At 47.5% G+C, this 18,244-nt stretch overlaps 3 protein-coding genes across 4 annotated transcripts; 1 reads left to right on the top strand and 2 right to left on the bottom strand.

The window, feature by feature from the left end:
• Positions 1-620: 620 nt before the first annotated feature.
• On the top strand, positions 621-1,886 carry LOC109787380 (auxin-responsive protein IAA12). Its single transcript, XM_020345941.4, has 3 exons — positions 621-983; positions 1,092-1,460; positions 1,550-1,886. The coding sequence occupies exons 1-3, from the start codon at positions 778-780 to the stop codon at positions 1,620-1,622; spliced, it is 648 nt and encodes a 215-aa protein (XP_020201530.1). The 5' UTR covers positions 621-777; the 3' UTR covers positions 1,623-1,886.
• Positions 1,887-3,532: 1,646 nt separating this feature from the next.
• Positions 3,533-9,806, bottom strand: LOC109787381 (protein OSB1, mitochondrial). Of its 2 annotated transcripts, XM_020345942.4 has the most exons (5): positions 9,371-9,806; positions 8,517-8,655; positions 8,337-8,409; positions 7,523-7,680; positions 3,533-3,980 (listed from the first exon to the last, which is right to left on the bottom strand). In XM_020345942.4, exons 1-5 carry the CDS (start codon positions 9,727-9,729, stop codon positions 3,783-3,785), a joined length of 927 nt encoding a protein of 308 aa, XP_020201531.1. In that variant the 5' UTR covers positions 9,730-9,806; the 3' UTR covers positions 3,533-3,782. The 2 variants fall into 2 exon arrangements, with proteins under 2 accessions (XP_020201531.1, XP_040246798.1); XM_040390864.3 differs by lacking the exon at positions 7,523-7,680 and having other exon boundaries at positions 9,371-9,775.
• Positions 9,807-10,024: 218 nt separating this feature from the next.
• LOC109787382 (CBL-interacting protein kinase 7) lies at positions 10,025-17,614 on the bottom strand. The gene is made up of 3 exons (XM_020345943.4): positions 16,238-17,614; positions 11,402-11,564; positions 10,025-10,380 (listed from the first exon to the last, which is right to left on the bottom strand). The coding sequence occupies exons 1-3, from the start codon at positions 17,527-17,529 to the stop codon at positions 10,234-10,236; spliced, it is 1,602 nt and encodes a 533-aa protein (XP_020201532.1). The 5' UTR covers positions 17,530-17,614; the 3' UTR covers positions 10,025-10,233.
• Between the last annotated feature and the right edge of the window lie 630 nt (positions 17,615-18,244).

Here is an 18,244-nt window from a genome sequence, read left to right as displayed (position 1 = left end):
TCGAACTGAAACCCGTTGCGTTGTGCGATGGACGGGGCAGACAGCCCGTTAGACATGCCATGTGCCCCACGGAATACAATATCCGCCCCGAGACCCGGAAAACCGCGTACGCATCCACCCATCCGAATTAGCTAGTAGGATAATCAATCAATCAGTCAGTCCAGCTCTCGATTGTTTTGTTTTGTTTAGGTATGTAGCTAAACAACTGGGAGATACAATACTCCATCAGCATCTATCAAGCTAGTATAGTATACTATCGTACAGCCAGGCCGATCGGCACAGCCAGCCGGCGGCGACGCACATCGGCATCGGCACATGGCCTGCCGCGCCGTGTAGCCCGTGGACCGAGGGATCCCGGACGGTCGTGCGCCGCCCGCCCCGCCCGCGCCCGCGCCCGGGCCCGCGCTGTCGCCGGCCGACCCGGCACGCTGCGCCCCAGCCACCCCGACACCCCAGCCTAGCCACACCACACCCAGCCCCCGCCGTGCGCTGCGCTCGATCGATCGATCGATGCACCTACGTGTCCGCGTATGTCATTGTCAGCCCATGCGCGCTGGCTCTATGCCAACTTACTTACTCGCGATGCCCTTCGCCGCCTATAAAACATGGGCGCCAACCCTACCCTTGCCAAGCCAACGCAAGCAACACACACATCGTCTTCTCCTCTCACCGAGCCAGAGCTATCACATCTCGTCATTCACATCGCATCCAAACGTACTTGCAAAGTTCGCTAGACCAAGCAAGCACCAAGCATCTTCGCACGTACGTCCACTGGAAATGGAAGCTACCGACAGCCTCCTCATGGCCACCGAGCTCAGGCTGGGCCTCCCCGGCACCGACGACAAGCCACACAAGATCACCTCGGTGATGTCGCCGCCGGCGACTCCCAGAGGCAGGAAGCGCACCCTGGACGCCTTCGAGGCCACCGCCTCCGATGAGGCCGACAGGTCCGACGACGTCGAGACCGCACCCCCCGTGGCCAAGTGAGTACCAGCCCAACCCCTTCAGCCTCCGGGCTCACTACCTTATTCTTCTTCCTCCAAGTCCAAGGCCAGGGTTCTTACATGCATGCTTTCTCTCAACTCTCGCAGGGCACAAGTTGTCGGGTGGCCGCCGGTGAGGTCGTACCGGAAGAGCTGCTTCCAGGCGGCGGCGAGCAAGAGCAAGGCGAAGAAAGCAGACGAGGCCAGCAGCAACAACACGCCGTCCGCAGCGGCGCCGGCGAGCACCAACGGCTCCTTCGTCAAAGTGAGTATGGACGGAGCGCCCTACCTAAGGAAGGTCGACATGAGGATGTACAAGGGCTACCGGGAGCTCAGGGAGGCCCTGGAGGCCATGTTCGTCTGCTTCTCCGGGGCAGACGGCGGCGCTTCCAACGGCGGCGCGAACCCGGCCGAGTACGCCATCACCTACGAGGACAAGGACGGCGACCTCATGCTTGTCGGAGATGTGCCCTTCGAGTAAGTGTTGATCCATTTGATCACTTCTTCATCTTAAAGATCATTTTGTGAAGCAGTGACTTATGATCTCTGTTCTTGCGTTTTTGCAGTATGTTCAGCGGCACATGCAAGAAGTTGAGGATCATCAAGAGATCCGAAGCCACAGGCCTGGGATCCAAATAATGAAGATCTGAGAAGCAAAGATGATATCATGGGCTCTTTTTTTTTTTTTTACGGCTTATACTTTTTGTTCTTCGATCTGGGTTCGATCACCAAGCCAAAAGGGATGAGCTTGGTGCATCAGAGAGCACACATGGATGTGTGCCCTTTGTTTGGGTCCTTGAAGTAGGCCTTTTTAGAAGCACAAAGGAGATGTGGAGATTTGGGTTAAACTCTCCATGTGTTTGTACAAACGAAACAGTTATATTGATTGTTGATCACTTATCATCATGCATGTTTTTGCTGGGGGGCTTTCCTTCCGGTTTCCCCTTGGCATGTGCTTTTGTATTCAAGTTGTCATAGTCACTTTATCATCAACGCAATTATGTTGGTTGTTGTTTGTGAGCACCACTTGTTTATGCGTTCTCAGTTCGAGTCCAATGATGTTAAGGTGCGGTGGACAGTGGTATATGCGACGATCGAGCATTTCGACAATGTTTTGATCTGCTGTATATGGTACAACCAAATTGGATGGATCTTCCACTTGTTTAGCTAAGACTGCAAACACAGATGCAAAACATTTGGTTTCTTTTGTATCACTGCAACATTTTAGGGCATCTTTGATCGAAGGAATTGCAAACATATTGTGTATGATTTCAATATGCTTAGAGAAATTGATAGATTGGATAAGAAACCTTTTGGATATCACCTACAGATTGATATGTAGGACTAGAAACCTGATACGTAGATGTTACTTGTGAGCCACCTCTCATCCGATACCAAATCGAAATTTCCATTCGAGAGTTCATATGCTATGTAAAAAAAACGCCATAGTGCCAATTCCGTTCCGACATGGTTTTCAATCCTGTTAAGATTCTAGAGTTTCTAACATCACATTCACATTCCTGTGTTTTAGAATCTTGCGAACCGTGGAGGCTCTTTTGAATCTTAGACCTAATGACACTAGTTCCATCCGAATCTTTAGCCATGTTACCAGAGACGTTGACTTGAAACGGGACCATGTGCCGCTGATGAGATCAAAATTCGATCGCGGCCTCATTCATGGCCGATTACTCGATCCAAAATACCTATTGTAGACAGCAGCTCAGTCAAACGAGAGAGAGAGAGAGAGAGAGAGAGAGAGAGAGAGAGAGAGAGAGAGATTCACAAGACTGGTCAAGCGAGTAACACACACGGCCCATGCAAACCGGCCTGCATTTTGCTGTCAACACATGCGCCGGTCGATCCGTGGGCGGACAGCGCGCATGTGGTGCACATGAGCGCTGGATCCAAGCGTCCACGCCACCGGCATCGATCAATAAATCGAGTGAGGTCTTCATCTTCTTCTTCTTTCTTTTTTGCCGAAGGAAAGAGTAAGCTCTTTATCCCACTTCTCAAGAGAAAATTACATAAACTGGCTGCAACCATCTTTATAGAAGCATAAAAGAAATCGAAGCCACCCTTTGTGCCTTCTGGGATGGTCTTTATGGCCTTTTCTCCCTATTTTTTTACCGGAAAGATTGGGGTCTTCATCCACATCCCAAGACCAAATTAGCCATCTTAATTTTATTAAGAATTTAAGATACAGGAGAAAACGAAGTCAGTACACCCCCCTTGTGCCTTCTGGGATGGTGCGATGGCTTGGCTGCTGGAGTGGATGGTGCCTGGAGAAACGGTAGGCACGTGTGCCCTTCATCAGAAAAGAGAGAGGAAGAGAATAGCCGTCTGGTCGACAAAATTTTCGGTGCAAATCATCACTGTCTGGTCGACATATTTTTCGGTGCAAATCTGGCCAGCAGCATCAGAGTATCGACGTGTATCCTGCTGGTTCGATGTGCGCCCCTCAACAGTGAGATACATATTCCTAGCACAAGTTGCAATATTCGGGGACAGATTCGGCAAACTCTTGTTAGCCATCTGATTGGACGGGACTCTTACTGCTGGAACGCATCAACTGATGTGCGGACGATCGAGCTTCTCGTACATAGTCATGTTCACAATTTGTCACTACCACCGACGTAGAACACATGGACTAATAATAAAGCTTCCGGAGCCTACCTATGTACAACAAAAACCGAGACGCGCCGATGACATGGCGCAACTAACGCACCTTTCTAGTACATGATACGATGCTGGAGCTGGATGCTTGGGGGATCAGAAGCTTCCTCCCACCTATGGCAGAGCTTAGTCGCTGGCATCAGATGTCATGAAGTCGTCGGCGTACATGTAGGAGACTGGTTTCCTCTGCTTGTCCTGCAGGGAACCCATCCTCGAGTCCAAGACCGCCAGCTGGGAGACGACCCAGTTGGGGTTGTTCCTCCCCTCGACCCACAGCGCTTCGCCGGTGCTCTTGTGCTTGAAGTCTGGATACCTTGGGTTCTTCTGCTGACACGCACGTAAAATCATTAGTCATCATTGTATGGGTTAGGGGGAGGGGGCATATATTTCTTCAGAGAATACGTATGATGGCCAAATCATTGGTGCAAGCAAATGAATACAAGAATGAAAATGCAACCAGCTGCTATAATAAAGCTTGTGGGGTGGAGGCTAGGAAAGGAAGATGGCATGAATTTCACAACCTAACATGATGAATCATTTTTGCAAGTTATTATGAGGAAAAGAAAAGTCAGAGCTATTTGGAGATTCTAATTATATAATTAGACCAAACTAAAACTAGTCGCTGTCCAATGCAATACAATATCTTGTAGCATGGAGAGGGGAAACTAATAAATTATGAACTACATGTAAATTGGGAGAAAAGGATAAAAAAAACAATCCACATGAAATTTCTACTTTGTTACTCCTAATGCCAGTAGAGGAGAGAGAATATATGGCGGGGATCCAAGTGAGTGGAGATAAGAACAGGAGGAAGACAACCCATCCACCGGGTCACATCATTTTGTTTATCTCATCAGTGATCATAATCTTTCTCCTCTCTCAGTCCAATAGCTCCCTTGGCTAGCTCAATGCTAGCGTACATGACCGGATCTCATCCTTTCCCTCTCTCATGTCCAGCGATCAGTGAACAGAGCTATTGACGTGGCAGCAACCACAGCAGTGCACCAACAGCAATAGCTTCAGCAATGAAGAGGTGCAACAGCAGTGGTGATAGCTAAGACGAAAAGCAATGGTGGCAGCTCACAGTCCTCCCCTCTGGCCCATGCCCCCTGGATTTATGGGTCTTGTTCCCCAGCAAATTATATCGCTGGCGAACCCTAAAGCACATCGAACAAAACTATATCACAGTTTGACCACACATTTGAAAAGTATGGTGTACTATACATATCATGGCAACCAAGGTTTTTTAGGCAGCAGCCATAACGTGATCAACCACCGCCTTGCCACTTAAGCTCCTAAGGCAGAAGAAATGCTAGGACGCTGCCAGGGCACCTTACAGCCTAAGCAGTGTCTAAGTGTCGCCTTATGGAAACCTTAAAAACATGGATGGTGATGAATCACATTTTACTTCCATTTGTTATTGATCTTTTTCCAAATTCAAGATGAATGACTTTGACAATTCTCTGTGAGCATATAACACTGAACCATAGTTTTTAAGGCGGTAAGGCAAGGTGAGGCCCCTAAGCCCTGCCTTAACATTTAAACAGTTAAGGCGTGGCAAGGCGGTGCCTTAGATATTACAGGAACAGAACAGTGGGTACATGCTCCCTCCGTCCCAAAATAAGTGTCGTTGATTAAGTATAACTTTTGTACTAAATCAGTGACACTTATTTTGGGACGGAGGGAGTATATTACAATGAAAAATAGAAAGAATGAACAATGGCCCTTTAGTTATGCACTTCCCCATGGCCCAAAAGCCCAAGTAGTAGCACTATACTCCTCCTATGGCCTAATTCCGCTGTCCCTCCGTTCTCCCTCAGCACAACCACCACACATCTTCTGCTCCCTTTCCTCCTCATACAAGCACATAACCCTCACACTCATCCATTCTCCTCACAACCCCACCCTTGACCCTTCTCCCTCACTGCAACCACTATTCATCCTCACAAGAACAGCAGATTTGATCGAGGAGGGGAAGGTGACTGGAAGCACACACAACGACAGGACACTCGCCGGAGTGCAGGAGGTGGCAGGATCGTCATTTCCAAGCCCCAGGGTCAGCCACATCGAGGAACATGAAGCGGGAGAGACCCCTGGAGGCGGCAGACACTTCAATGAGGCCGCCATACGCTAGATGTCTAAGGCAGAGGCAACACCTTACCACCCTAGGGCACCTCAGCACTGAAGCAACACTTAGGCGGTGCCTTATAATCATGACTGACACAAGTGATAAGGCATAACCCATTAAAATTCGATTGCACAGCAATATTACCACAGTACTTATGTTAATTAAGTTGGCACAGAATATATAAGGCGTGCAGAACACTAAGGAGGGGGGCGGGCACTCTTCTCAAATTTCGGAAGCCATGCCCAGTCTTCTTGTCCGAAGGGAAAGACAAGCCCTGATTCTTGGTACAAATGAAAAAATAACATTAAAGAGACCTTTTATTTTATTTTAAGTTTCTCGGCTACATACGGCATCTTGCCGTTTTTTTTCCATGTTGGCTACACTCCAATACTCCTCTCTGGCTCTCAACTATTTCAGCATTTCTTTGGTGGTTTAAGATGTTTAGGGCCCCTTTGGTTCGCAGGATTCTAAAAGCACAGGAATAGGATAGGAATGCATGTGCAAAACAGAGGACTGGTAAACAGAAATTATGTCAACTTGAGCGTTCGGTTCACACTTCACGGGAATTGGAAAAACATAAACTCCTGATAAAAATAGTCAAATTAACGTCAAATCACATGCAATGTATAGTTAGAATGTTACTATGCCACTAAGGTTCGCAGGCTTCTTTGGATTGTAGGAATTTAGAAATGTAGGAATAGGAAATAAAGGTAGGAATGAGATGTCATGTACTATGAACTCCTACAGGATTTCAAAACACATGAATTTTATGCGTCTTTGAATGATGTACAGGAAATGAACACAGGAATTTTACAGGATTTAGGAGAGAGTGGAGAGAGATAGGGTGTAAGTGCATTGGACTTCTCAAAGGAAAAATAAAATGAGGTTTGAGCTTATGTTTAGATTCCTATGGAATGGAGGGTATCTAGCAAGCACCTATACAGCAGAAACTGCCAACTAGCCGTCCCAGGCGGGATACGGCGACATGCCAAGATACACCAGGATACACGTATCCTGCAGTATCCCATGATTCCGATATTAAAAAAAGAAGGAAATACCCGCCGTATCCCCGATATGGTTGTTGAGCCGCGTGGGTCGGGTGGGGTTGGCGGGGATTGGAGTGGTTTGGCCAGTTTAATCCCTGAGAATCAAATGGGCTGATAGGGTTTTCTGGGGATTTTGGGCCCTGCAAGGATATTCCCCTGTAATCCTCTTCAAACCTCTTCCATCAAACGAGGCCTTAATGGGGGTAGTATTCTGATATTATCTCAATTTCTCATTAAATTTTGTGTCTTAACTCTATATTACATGGCATATTTTTCGTTTTATTTTATATATACTCGCCGTATCCCCGAATGGCTGTTTTTGGAAAATGCTGTATCCCGCGTCCCCGTATGCGTATCACCGTGTTGCCGTCTCCGTGTTGGTGCTTTTTAGGAGGTTATAGGACTGGATTCCATAGTAATTTGGTAAACCCATTCCTATGAGATCCAAAGGGCTTGGAAAAATTCATATGGATTGGAATCCTCCAAAATTCCTATGAAATTCCTTCAATCAAAATAGGGCCTTAACAGCGTACTCCATGTTTTGCGCTCAGTCATTTGCTATTGGATAAACACTCCTAAAATGTGTAGGTGGTTTACATACAAAGACAGACATTAACACAGAGAAAACAATATACGTCAATGCATCTAAAATTCTAAATGCCCCAAAAAGGAATAAAAGAAGGAGATGTCACCTTATCTTTCCTGTTATCCCACCAGTCAAGAGGATTAGCGAAGAATGCTTGCCACAGTGCTTCAGTTGAACGAGAGGAGGAACTCATGTAATCTCCCTTTTTATTCTCAGTTGAACCAGAGGTAGAATCATTACCAACATAATCTCCATGCTTTCCACCTTTAATTCACAACCAAGTGTCAACCTTTACTATTTTTCAATATATTTTCTTACATCAATATACAGCTACCTAGCATCCAGTTATGTGTATCACTGGACTAGAGCCTCTTAAGAATTAAGACCGGGCTATATATATACAGGAAAGATGTTGTTTCGAACCAAAAATACCCGGTTGAAAATATCCATGAAACTTGATGCAACTCGGTGCGCAAATGTCTGACAATCAAGCAAGAAAGAGTACTTATCTTGTGTTGCAAATTTTGGCACTAAAACCCATGATAAATTTGGCTACATGAGATAACTTCTCACAACCTTCCCTGCAATCTTTCAAAAGTAACTTGCTATCTTCTAAAAGGTGCACAGGGTAACACTTTAAATACAGACCTTAAATAAAGGGGCCTATCACACATGACTTTGAAGACTACAGAACAATATCCAAGCCCCAGAATGATTAGACATTGAACATAGCCAGTTTGAAGGAAATGTGAGCAATACAAAATGCAAACAATTACAGTACTGCTGTCTACTGAAAGTAAATATCGCAAACAGACAAATAAATAACCATAAGACAGAAGTATAAACAAGTGAGAAGAGAAGCAGTAGTTTTACAATACGAAATGAAGATATAAGTAAGCCAGCTCGAGTTAAATCCATACCATCCTGGCTTGACTCTGAATATAACCGCACAGGTTGGAAGGACTCAATGAAGTTGAACTGTTGAACGACAACCTGCAAAAATATATGATACTGTTCATAACCACGAGAAAGAGCAGTGATGACAACAGCATGAAAAGAAAACATGTTAAGTCAATTACAAATTATTTGCAGAGATGTACCTTGTAGTAAACCTGCCGCTTCTCAGGCCCCTCCTCAACAGTATCTGATACAAGCCGTCCAGAAACAAATATTCGGTCTCCTTGTTTTACATGCTCAGAGGCCATAACAGCCAAGTCGTCCCAAAATGCAAGAGTTACCCTACAAGCACCGCCCCATTAAACACTTATGAATACTAATTCATATTAAAGAATGTAATGGACAATCATCTAATACATTATTTAACATGTGACGAGAAGACGATATAGCATGACTGCATGACTTACATAGCAACAAAGAGGTATGGTTCCTAATTTTGCTTGAGCCATGCAAAAAACTTTAGTTTTGGGTTAGCAAACTCATTAGACAAAGGGAAACAATTATTGCATAATGCAAAGTGGAGTTTCAGGCTTAACTAACATGTTAATCATACTCTTGACTTCATGCTTAATCTGGACCTTGCTCTCAGTTTCATGCTTAATCTGTGAATGATTCTTGCAGAAGATGTCCACAGCACATTAGTTGATAACATATTTCTGAATCTTGGTGCATAACTCTTATAGCTAGCTAATAACCCCAAGGAAGAAGCATACTTCAACTTTTCCTGCCCCGACTAAAGTCCCTTTAAACTGAGGCATCAATCTATGGCAAGGAACCGCACATAGCGCATGTTTGTTCTATTAGTAATTTGTAACATCTCCATATCTACATCAGCACTAAATTGCTCCCCTCTGCATAGTGCCGAACATTTGGCGGCATCCATGAACAACCATGCTAGTTACACTAATAAACACGGCCAAACACGTTAACGGCATCCACTCGAGCTGTAATCACGAGCTAGCACAGCTCAGGCTCAGCCAATGCCGAAATTATTTACCAGGTGGTCTCGGTGGCCGACTTCCAGACGGCAATGCGCCCCCGCGCGACGGAGGCGCCGCTGGGGAGCTGGCGCAGCTCGATGTCGGTGCCCACCGTCCCTATGAGCCGCACCGAGTTGCAGAGCTCCCTGCTCCACGGGATCTCGTCCGGCCGCTGCGTCGTCGGAGCCGCCTGCTGCGGCGCGGCGGCATCGCCGTAGCCGGCCGAGCAGCGGAGGCGGCCGCTCCGCGAGAGCAGCGGCGGCAGGCGGAGATGGGAGGAGCCGAGGAGGAGACCGCGGCGGCGGCTGGGGCTTGGGCTGGGGCTCAAGGTAGGGTTTAGGGTTTTGAGCGGGGACGCGACGGCGAGGAGAGCCATGGCGATAATTTCGGATTTTGCTTTCCTTCTCACTCTCGAGAGTGTGGCCTCGCGAGTTTATTGCCGGGGGAAAGTTGCCCCCGCTTCTTCTTTCTCTGCTGCTGGGGCCCAAAACGTTCGGCTATAGTGTCTGACAATGCGGGCCCACCCTCTAGTGTCTCAGACTAAAATTCTGGCACATCCTCACTACCACAAATCCAACTGGGCTAGCAATGTCAGGCACAATTCTTCACAGCTCTATTCCAAACTGATGTACCAATACTCCATAATTTCGACAGGAAAAACAGCAGAGATGTACAAAAGTAACCTCATACATTGATGTACACAATTAAACTCATACATTAGCAACATGGTATTTCAGGGGGGACACATTTTCGCCGGTTACAAACAATATTGCTGCATGGCCTGCAAGAAGAACAAAAACAGGGAGCAATGTGCTAGAACATCACGATGTTTTTACATACACAACTTTACTCTTCTAGTTCGCGATGGTTGGCCTGGTCCTCATGTGCTCTCTTTCCTACTCGATGCCTCTAGCTCCTTTTTCTCTTCATCGTCGCTGCTGCTGACCGCGGTGGGGGTTGTGGGTGGAGGCTGGTCGCCGCCTTCCTCAGGTTCTTTCTTCAGTTCTGTTTCGAATTCCTTGGCTGCCTGAGAATGGATTTAGATAGACAGACAGGTAAGGAAACAAGTCGTAAACTGGAATTGAATGGTCTGCCTACAGAGAAGTGTATAATAGTTATATCACTTGACAGGTAAGGAAATCAAGTGTGTGCAGTGCAGACCTTCTGCCTAGCCATGTATTTAGCATAACTCTCTATTTCTCTCCAATATGTCTCCCATATCCCCATTGCTTCACGGGCAAATGAAAAGCGCACTAGAGTCGACCCCAGATCCGAGACTCACACTCATGCTGGCCCATGCATCAGCAAGTGCAAGCACAAATCAGCATGGTTGCACAAACTAAAAGGAATGGGACAACCACGCATACGCATTGTGAAGCAAACGACAGCATGAACAGAGACCAATATCATCTACTAAGGCATATATGCATATGTATCCACCGACTGAATTCCTTGATAACTTAATCTGATAACTGCAAACCGTGCAGACAAGCTCAAGCTTGCCTGTTGGCACAATCAAAATGGACATAGTGATCAAGCTTAAAGCTTCAAATATTCCCAAACTACCCCGTCTTAATCGATAAGTTTCTCACATCAACCCATATTCCCTGATTGACATGCTTATGCCCAATGAAAATGCTAGAGCTAGTTCAGTTCATGTTAAAATGATTGAAAGGACAGAACACATACATGGAAACCCACTCACGGTTACATTTGAAAGTAATATAGCACGGAAGCTACCACGAATACCCATTTACAGTTTATACAATAAATAAAGTGCTCCTATATCAATATCAGATAGCAGCACATGAATAGTGCCAAAATCCTACCTCAGCCAATAGGCACAAAGCATGTCCCATATTCCCATAAGCTCAAATATTTCAGTGATTTAACTACCTGAATTAGGCATCTAGAAGTCGAGTACTGGTTTTTCAGTTGCCTTTCCTTACACGACTTTGCTATACTGCCAGTGCCAGGGTTTCATCCAATTTCGCTATTTTACAGACGGATACACGCTATCTTTACTAATTTAGGGTCCAATTCCGTACCTGCTGGAAGCTCTTGACGGTCTTGCCGACGCTGCGGCCGATCTCGGGGAGCTGCTTCGGCCCGAACAGCAGCGCGGCGACGCCGGCGATGACGACCATCTCCGGCACGCCGAGCCCGAACAGGCACTTGCACCCGAGCGCGCCGCCCCCCGCCCCCGTCCGCCTGGGCCGCGCGGCCACCGCCACGGAAGCCGCCGCCACGGCGAGCCCGCTGCCCGCGGCGAAGGAGGACGCCCTCGAGGAGAGCCCGGCTGCGGCGAGGCGCGCTCGGTACGCCGTGCTCCTCGCCGGCGGTGGCGCTCGGGAGGAGGAGTAGGTCGCGACTGGAGCAATCACCATGGCTGCCGCTCGCTCGCCGGAGTGATAGGAAATGGGAGGAGTCGCGGAGATTTTTCTGATGGGATAGCGTTCTGTGGTTTCTGCGTTAGCACGTGCTTGTCTCGTGCCTCGACGATTGTTCGATGCACATGGGCCGTCATATGGTCCGGCCCATATGATTGGGCCACTGACAATGGCTATAATTGTTTTGTGCGAGCAGGCGAGAAATAAACATCACTGATTTTCTGCTGCAAAAAGAAGAACATCACTGATCTTCTGGGTTTCTTTTCTTTTTTGCGGGAAAAACTTCCAATCTATTCATCTTCAATCATGGTAGTACAACGAACACTAGAAATAATAAAAATTACATCCAAATCCGTAGACCACCTAGCGACGACTACAAGCACTGAAGCGAGCCGAAGGCGCGCCACTGCCATCGCCCCTCCCTCATTGGAGCCGGGCAAACTTTGTTGTAGTAGACAGTCAGGAAGTCGTCGTGCTAAGGCCCCATAGAACCAACGCACCTGAACAGCAACCGCCGTAGATGAAGAGTGTAGATTAAAAGGATCCAACCTGAAGACACACGAACGAAGACGAACGACGAACAGATCCGAGCAAATCCACCAAAGACAGATCAGCCGGAGACACAACTCCACACGCCCACCAATGATGCTGGACGCATCACCGGAACGGGGGCTAGGCGGGGAGACCTTTATTCCATCTTCAGGGAGCCGCCGCCGTCTCGCCTTCCTGAGCAGGACACAAACCCTAACAAAACTCGAAAAAAGATCTAAAAACGGAGCCCTCCCACCGGCAAGGGGCGAGATCCGCTCCGCCTCCATGGCCTAAGGCCATCGGAGACGGGACGGACCGGCGCCGGCGCCGGCGGGAGGCAGAGTACCCTAGCTTTTTGGAGGGGCGGCTGGCTAGGTCAAAGAGGCCGCTGTCTCGCAATAGCCGGCTAACCATTAGGATTGATCTTCTGGGTTTCAGTCCAATGGCTATCTCTGATCAGATACCCAACATTTGTGCAATTGTTCTTTCCCCTAAAACCAATGCTGCAACTGTTCTTCTGTGATTGGGATGACTACATCCTCTTGCAGTTTTTTTTAAGTAAGGTGCTCGCAAAAAATGTTGCATGTGCAGAGTAGGGCATTTTGGAGGACGAGCTCCATGGCACTTTTTTTTTGAAAAAATTGAGTATCATATTTTTAAGATTCAAAAAATCTGAAAAAAATAACACGCGTTTATATTGATGTGTTTTACATGTGTGTAAAGTCTACATTATGGTGACAACTACACAAAAAGACAAATTTGCGCATTTTTATAGTGAACAGTGTGTGTACTGTCCACCATTTTAAAATCATGATTTTCTCCTTTTTTGTGTAGCTGTCACCATAATGTGTTTCATCTTCAAATTTTACACACATGTACTATACATCAATATGAATGCATGTGAATTCTTAGAATTTTTTTTAACTTCAAATGAGATTTTCAAGGGTGGTGATGATCCAATGGTCTTGAAGAGCTCCAACCAGTCTTGGTGGCATTGTTGAACTATCTTTTCAGCTCTCGTCGACCTCATTCTAATGCTTATGTCTTCTGTGTGATATGTGTTGCGGGAGGCGGCGGTGTTCGTGGTTTGTTTTCTTGGTGCGTGCATGGCGTTTTGGAAACCTGGCAATCTATCCAGTGTTCATGCGGGCTCTCGGCTGAGTGGTTCTGCCTTGCCGGCAGTGCAACACCCTTCGATCCTGGGCGAGAGGGGAGAGGCTTTCTTCAGTCGTGTAGATATATGCCACTTTGACAACATCTCGCCGACTGGGAGCAAATAAAGGTGAGATCTTTCTCCGATGGCCTCTCTCCCTTTGGGATACCGCCTTTCCGCTCTGGTGTAGTCAGCAGGGTGAACAAGGCCTTGACATTGTATCTATTTTGCTTCCTTGTGTTGTTCTCTATGAGTAGTTGTTTCCTCGACACTATTGTGGCTGTTTTTTTAATGTCGATATGGTGGTTTTTTGTATAAACATGTCTATATGATGTTAGTCGCTGCAATTCCTGATTGGTTGTTGGCTTTATAGTTTATATTAACATAAAGTCGGGTTCATCTCGATCCTTCATTTAAAAGGTATACTTCATCTATTCATAAATATAAGGTGTTTTAATTTTTTGTGAATTGAATGGATATATACATGTTTTAGTGTGTTTTTTCACTTAGTTTGGTCCGAATGCAGTCTTGTTGAAATATGTAAAAATCCTATATTTGTCAATGGAGAGAGTAATTTATCAGGTGCAGACGTGCCAAACTGTTGTGGAATATATGCCGTCGTACGTGTTCATCATCGCCACCAATCCTCTCCATTTTCCTCTCCGCTGACGGTAGTAGTACTCATGACGATAGGCCTACCAAGAAAAAGATGAAAAGAACAGAAGATTGTTTTGGCTTCTCTTTGCAATGTCTGTCGATTCAGAATTGGCAGCAGATTGTCAAACACCAACTTCAGTATGCATGCGCCTCTCTATTCGCTCATGCTGCAGCTGCTCCATTGCACCTATTTTCTTCTCATGGCCTTGTCGGCCAGCACACATACTCAAATGCTATACCTCGTTCTCCCTTTTCACCAGTTTAGACCGGAGAGCTTGCAGACTATAGTGGAACCGGATCCTCTAACATAGAGAAGGAAAGTCATGGTACTACAGTGTTAGCCTAGTGTAAAATGAAGAAGGAAAGTTAGAGAAGGTTAGTAGGTAGTTAGCAGGTTATTTACTATTGTGTTTTAAACTAATTTTATTTCACCATCAATTTATTTGTGTGTAGTTACTATATAAATGTACACAGTAGATCATCAATTTGCAAATTAATTTGAATCATTTTAACCTTAATCATATGAATAGAAAGAAGGGAAGTTAGGGTACTGTAACTTCTCTAACTTCCCTTCTCAATGTTAGAGGATCCTGTTCCGACTACAGTAGCTTCAGAGAATAAACTACTGTAGGAGATAAGCTGGCATTGCAAGTTACTTATAGTTTTGTCCCTGAGCTACTGTCAAGTACCTTAATTCCAGGATGCCCATGTCAAGGTCTCTCCTTTTTCGCCCGCTGATATCTGACCCACTCGCTTTCGTCGACATCGATCAACTCATAGGCTTTCTGAACCTGTTTTGACTTCTCATTCACTACTGCCCACTGACACCGGCAATAGGTTTACCATTGATGCTAATCACTTGACACAAATTAGGAGTTCCTGAAACTAGAATGTGCGCGCAAATCACTTAACAGAAATTAGGAGTTTGGGAAACTAGAATGTGCGTGCTAATCACTTAACATAAATCACCAATTATACTTCTAAACAGGATCATGCATAAAAACCTTTAGTGTCCATTTCCAGTTCTGATATTCAGGCATTTCCATAGCGTATACGAGCCAGTTATTGGAATCGATTGCTTCTGTTTGACCACGACTCCCACTGCTTTTACCGAGATTTTGCTCAAAAAAATAAACTGCTTTTACCGAGATGCTTACTCGTCGACAGGTTCCAATCATCCTGCCAACCTTGTGCGGCATGAAAAGCGATCACGGCATATTCTTCAGCAAGGCAAATTCATTGGCGCTTCAAACGGACGGACGCAGATGACTCTTCCATATCTGGGCAATCATCAGGCCACCACTGAAGGACAGACATGAAGGAACTGACATGGAAAACGACCAGCACAACAAACAAGAACGCGCTGAGATATTGTTGCGAGGTAAGACAGGGAATTCGTTCCTTGGTCCTTTTCAATTTCCAAATCCTGAAAACAATTACAGTAGTCATTAATGGGTAAGCAGCTATGTGTGCATAATTCGTAGGGACAGTTGCAGGCAGCAGAGCTGCAGTTTTCTTATGGTTCAGACGTTCAGCGGAGTAGAGTACCTGCCAGGGAAGAAGAGTTTATTGTGCTCGAATGAAACACCTTGTAGCAGCTGTCCTGGCACTAATTTATTGGCACTAATTGTCTTTGGAAAGCCCTCAGGTCTGCATTATGCATGTGGAGTTTTTAAAGGAAAGAAGTAGGCTACCTTCCAGAGAGTTCAGACAATGTTGCAACCTGAATCATGTCGCCTATGGGCTAAGGCTACCATGTAGTACCATTAGATTCAAGCCTTCAAGTTGAAGTAAGCATCACAAATCATGGTTCAACTAACAACCTAGCATCTCCTTGCAAAGCAAACATCACTTTGATTGAATGGACTAACAACCAAGGACAAAAATTATGTCATTGTGTTAATTTAGGTTCCAATTTGGTACATGCAGTGACACAATTACCAGGCAAGGTTATTATCATTAGATTCAGACCTTCAGGCTAGCACCACAAAGACACAGAATCTAGATTCATTCGCACAAAATTTCTAATCACAAGCATCAAAATCAGAGTGAATGAACTAATAACAAATCTACCCCCTTCAATCTGCCACAAAGTCCTAGTTAGCTCTTTCTGGCATCAGATCATACATGTACATCCCCCAACTCCTCCTCACAATTCCTCGCAGCCATGCCACGCCATGACCACCTCCCCAAGCTCCGTCCTGAGCTCGTCCCATCCGAACGCCTGGACCTCCTCGTCGTCGCCTGCTTCCAGCCGAAGCTCGACGAGCATCAGGGGCGGCGCCACCTCCGACATCTCCATGGACATGGCCACGAGCCCCGACAGGCCGCCTAGTGGCAGCCGCTCTACTCCTTTCTTGCCCACCATGAAGTAACCGAGCTTTGCACCCGAGTGCCCGAGCTGCTCGACCATCTGCTCCGGCGTCGCCGTCGTCATGAACCGCTTCTCCCGGCTCCGCCGGTTCTCGCCGAAGAGTCCCGACAGGTCGAGCCCCGGCGACATGCTTATGATGTCGAACGCGTTGAGCGTCGGCGGGGCCTGGAACAGGAGGTCGCGCTCCGGCGCGCCGCCGAGGAGGCTGCCGAGCTGCGAGTCGAGGCTGAGCGACCGTTTGAACCACGGGTGGCTGGAGAGCTCGGCGACCGTGAGGCGGGTGGCTGGGTTGGGGTCGAGCAGGCGGCTCACGAGGCGGCGCGCCGGCTGGGACACCCACTCCGGGAGCGTGTACTCGCGGCGGTGCGCCTTCCTGCACATCTCGGCGATGTTGGAGTCGTCGAACGGCAGGCGGCCGGCGAGGAGGACGTAGAGGATGACGCCGCAGGACCATGCGTCGGCCTTGACGCCGTCGTAGGCCTTGCGGCGGAGCACCTCGGGCGCGGCGAAGGCGGGCGTCCCACAGGCGGTGTGCAGGCGTCCGTCGTCGCGGTGGGACTCCGGGAGCGCGGCGAGGCCGAAGTCGCAGACCTTGAGGTTGCCGTCGGCGTCGATGAGGACGTTCTGCGGCTTGACGTCGCGGTGGGAGACGCCGCGCGCGTGGCAGTAGATGAGCGCGGAGACGAGCTGGAGGAAGACGCGGCGCGCGGCGTGCTCGGGGAGGCGGCGCTTGGGGAGCGAGGCGAGCCTGGAGAGCAGGTCGCCGCCGGGGGCGAGCTCCATGACGAGGTAGACCTTGGAGCGCGTGGCGAGCACCTCGTGGAGGCGCAGCACGTTGGGGTGGCGGAGGCGGCGCATGGCGGAGACCTCGCCGAGCACGCGCGCGTCCATGCCGGCCGTGGCGGCCAGCTCCGGCTTGTCGAGCACCTTGATGGCCACGGCCTCGCCGCCGACGAGGGAGCGCGCGTGGTAGACCTTGGCGAAGGTGCCGCGGCCGAGGAGGCGGCCGAGCTCGTACTTGCCGAGCAGCGGGGCGGCGTGCTTGCCTGCCTTGCTCTTGGCGACGGCCATGGGCGGCGGCGACACCGAGGCGAGAGCGGGCGGGATGCTCTGGTTGGCGGGCTACGCGGTGGTGCTGTGGTTTACAGGGGGCGTCGGTATATATTGGGGCGACTGTGGTTGGGCTCCTCACGTTGTTTATGCCCCAGTGGCCTCTCTGTTTTTGTCTCTAAGCTTTTTGTATTAGTGCTGGCAGAAGAGTGTTACTTCTCGTGGAGTATTCGCTTCGGAGAAACAAATGGTAATTGGAGCGTAGAAATTGCATGATATTCGTTTTGTTAAATTAAGCATAATAAAAGTAGATCTTCTTCATTGGCAGGAAGATATGGTCCGGCTGAAGCTGAACTTCGCATGTCACGGCGAGGACTGAGCTGTCACTGTGCTTTCACATGGATATTACATCTACGTGTGATAAAAATCCTTTATAAATATCAAGTGTAAAATATAATAGTACATGCCAAAATCGTTTAAAAAAATATCTCCACCAAGTTGTCTTTTCCCTCATCAAGTGCAGATTTTCATTTTGTACTTTCTTTCTAGTATTTTGATTTTTGTAAACATACTATAGTAAATCTTGCTCTGGAATTAAACGCAGAATCATCGGTTTGTGTCTTGTCTACGTACATAAATAAAGGCGCACGTCTGACAAATAATTTAAGTAACCTCCGCTAATTCTTCTAAAAAGACGTCCGATAAAAACAGCTTTATTTAGAAAAAAAAAAGCAAG

Source organism: Aegilops tauschii, chromosome 5 (genome assembly GCF_002575655.3).
Source record: "Aegilops tauschii subsp. strangulata cultivar AL8/78 chromosome 5, Aet v6.0, whole genome shotgun sequence".
Taxonomy (NCBI): Eukaryota; Viridiplantae; Streptophyta; class Magnoliopsida; order Poales; family Poaceae; genus Aegilops; species Aegilops tauschii.
This window is presented reverse-complemented; position numbering and strand designations above follow the sequence as displayed.

Excerpts from the sequence above, each read along its gene's own strand:
- LOC109787380 (XM_020345941.4), top strand. The coding sequence starts at position 778 with ATGGAAGCTACCGACAGCCTCCTCATGGCCACCGAGCTCAGGCTGGGC. Across the intron at positions 984-1,091 it reads ACCGCACCCCCCGTGGCCAA|GGCACAAGTTGTCGGGTGGC; the intron begins GTGAGTACCAGC and ends CAACTCTCGCAG. Across the intron at positions 1,461-1,549 it reads GTCGGAGATGTGCCCTTCGA|TATGTTCAGCGGCACATGCA; the intron begins GTAAGTGTTGAT and ends GCGTTTTTGCAG.
- LOC109787381 (XM_020345942.4), bottom strand. The coding sequence starts at position 9,729 with ATGGCTCTCCTCGCCGTCGCGTCCCCGCTCAAAACCCTAAACCCTACC. Across the intron at positions 8,656-9,370 it reads TCGGCCACCGAGACCACCTG|GGTAACTCTTGCATTTTGGG; the intron begins GTAAATAATTTC and ends CGGTGCTTGTAG. Across the intron at positions 8,410-8,516 it reads AGCGGCAGGTTTACTACAAG|GTTGTCGTTCAACAGTTCAA; the intron begins GTACATCTCTGC and ends ATATTTTTGCAG.
- LOC109787382 (XM_020345943.4), bottom strand. The coding sequence starts at position 17,529 with ATGGCCGTCGCCAAGAGCAAGGCAGGCAAGCACGCCGCCCCGCTGCTC. Across the intron at positions 11,565-16,237 it reads TGGCATGGCTGCGAGGAATT|GCGGACGGGGGCGGGGGGCG; the intron begins GTGAGGAGGAGT and ends CGCGCGGCCCAG. Across the intron at positions 10,381-11,401 it reads CCGTCAAGAGCTTCCAGCAG|GCAGCCAAGGAATTCGAAAC; the intron begins GTACGGAATTGG and ends ATCCATTCTCAG.